The 2,453-nt window shown below is 38.6% G+C and overlaps 1 protein-coding gene across 1 annotated transcript; it reads right to left on the minus strand.

Annotated features, from left to right (window-relative positions):
* Positions 1-389: 389 nt before the first annotated feature.
* LOC143883048 (uncharacterized) lies at positions 390-1,793 on the minus strand. The gene is made up of 2 exons (XM_077386414.1): positions 979-1,793; positions 390-756 (listed from the first exon to the last, which is right to left on the minus strand). Exons 1-2 carry the CDS (start codon positions 1,791-1,793, stop codon positions 390-392), a joined length of 1,182 nt encoding a protein of 393 aa, XP_077242529.1.
* Positions 1,794-2,453: the final 660 nt, after the last annotated feature.

Raw genomic sequence — 2,453 nt, forward strand, 5'->3', positions numbered from 1 at the left:
TACGTACCCTTAAAAAGGGATCAGGTCATAACGTAGTTCAAAACAAAAATAAAAAAATAAAATGCCCCTAGTTTGTGTTTATCAAAGAAAACAACTTTTTTTAGGCCCAAAGGGTGTGCAAATGGTTTAAAATATTTTGGATGTTGGTTTTTAAAGGATCAAATCGTTCAAGGATGGTGTACTTAAGCATAATATTTCTTTAATTGGTCCTGGTTTGTAGGTTCATTTAATTTTTCTCTATTTTCATCGAGGAGTCTTACGGCTTTTCCAGGCAGGACTTCGTTGACAATATAAGGATCAGACTAATTTGGCCTGAATTTTCATCTAGGATTAAATACCGGTGCTCTGTAGGACTTCAAAACAAGATCTCCCGGCTTCAAATCTCTAACTCAGACTTTCTTATTGAAGGCTCTTTCAATCCGCCTCTGATATCCCTTGATATGGTATAAGGCTCTCAGCCTCTCTTCATCTATCATTTGCAACTCTTGATAACTGGCCTTTGCCCATTCAGATTCTGGCAGGTTCACCTCTAACATTATTCTCAAAGACAAAATTCTCAGCTCAACAGGGAGAACTGCTTCCATTCCGTACACTAAAGAGTACGGAGTTACACTTGTTGAAGACTTGATTGATGTCCTATAAGCCCATAAGGCATATGTTAACTTGTTCAACCAATCCTTATATGTCTCAGTCATCTTGCTAATAGTGGCTTTGATATTCTTATTTGCTGCCTCTATAGCTCCATTTGTTTGCGACCTGTAGGGAGATAACTTATGATGTTTGATTTTAAATTCTTCAGATAGTGTACTACCTCTTTCTTAAAATGTGATCTATTATCTGAAATCAACTCATGACGTACTTTGTATCTACAGATAATGTTTGTACAGATAAACTTCGCAACTGTGTTTGAAGTTATGGAAGCATAGGATGCAGCCTCGTTCCACTTTGTAAAATAATCAAATAGCTACCAAAATGTACTCATGCCCGCTTGAGGATCTTGGATAAAGCTTTCCAATAATATTTATTCCCCATACTAAAAATGGCCATGGCAGTGTCAAAGAGTGTAACTCTGAAGGAGGAACATGAATTAGGTTTGCATAGACTTGACACTTGTGGCATTTCTTCACCAAAGCAAAACAATCGGCTTCCATCGTCGGCCAGTAGAATCCAAGTCTCAGGATTTTTCTTGATAACATCTTGCCGTTCATGTGAGGTCCACAAACTCCCTTATGAATCTGCTTAATAAGCTCTGCAGCTTTGTCCTCATTAATACATAGAAGTTGCATTCCATCAAACGATCGCCTGTACAACTCTTCACCACAAATGATGAAGTTGGTAGCTAACCTCTGAAGAGTCTTCATCTCTTTACTTGAAGCTTTAGGAGGATGTCCCTTGCCAGCAATAAGGTTCTTGATATCCGTGTACCATAGTTTTCCATATGGACATCTTGTTGATATCTCTATTGTATTCACGTGCGCAGGGGCCCATTGTAATCTAACAGCTAGTGGCTGAACTTCCATTGTAGCAGAGATGGCTAACATTGCAGCAAGAGTAGCCAAAGCATCGGCAAAATGATTTCTGATTCTTGACAAATGAGTAAAAGTGATACTCCTGAACTTCTTAACTAAAGATTCTAAATATGTGTTATAAGGGATCAACCTTGTTTCCCCTGTTCTCCATTTTCCATTAACTTGGCAAATGATAAGGATTGAATACCCAAACACATCTATGTCTTGAACTCGAAGAGCTAAGGCTACCTCTAAACCAGCAATATATGCTTCATATTCTGCCATATTATTTGTGCACTCAAATTGCAACTTGATAGAGATAGGTATGTACTCCTTCTTCAGGGATACAAGCACTGCTCCTACTCCCTGTCCTTGATTATTTACCACTCCGTCAAAGTAATTAACCACTTGCTATTCGGATTCTCTTCTTCAAGTTCCATAATCTCTTCATCAGGAAATTCTGCCTTCAGAAAAGTGTTCTCTTCAAAAGAGCATCAACCAACTGCTCAGCTATGACCCGCCCCTTAACTGATTTCTGAGTGACATAAGTGATGTCAGACTCTGACAATAACAATAACCACCTTACAGTTCTTCCTCTAAGGGGGTTTATCCAGCAAGTACTTTAACTGATCCATCCGTGAAAGCAAAAGTACCTTGCTTGACAGCAAATAATGTCTAAGCCTTTGGGATGCCTAAACTAATGCTAGACATGTCTTTTCCAACATAGTATACTTGATCTCATACTCTAGCATCTTCTTACTGATGTAGTAGATGAATTTTTCCAGCTTAGACTCTTGATCTTTCTGAGCAAGCATACAACCCATTGCCATGTCTGTGATTGACAAGTATAACAACAATGGCTAGCTTGGAATGACAGGCGATAAAACAGGAGGAAAAGACAAACACTGCTTAACTTTCTCAAATGCTTCTTGACACTCGTCATTC

The sequence above is a fragment of the Tasmannia lanceolata genome, unplaced genomic scaffold (genome assembly GCF_043159265.1).
Source record: "Tasmannia lanceolata isolate RefF3 unplaced genomic scaffold, GAP_Taslan_0.1 ptg000008l, whole genome shotgun sequence".
NCBI lineage: Eukaryota > Viridiplantae > Streptophyta > Magnoliopsida > Canellales > Winteraceae > Tasmannia > Tasmannia lanceolata.

Excerpts from the sequence above, each read along its gene's own strand:
- LOC143883048 (XM_077386414.1), bottom strand. The coding sequence starts at position 1,793 with ATGGCAGAATATGAAGCATATATTGCTGGTTTAGAGGTAGCCTTAGCT. Across the intron at positions 757-978 it reads AGATCCTCAAGCGGGCATGA|GTCGCAAACAAATGGAGCTA; the intron begins GTACATTTTGGT and ends ATCTCCCTACAG.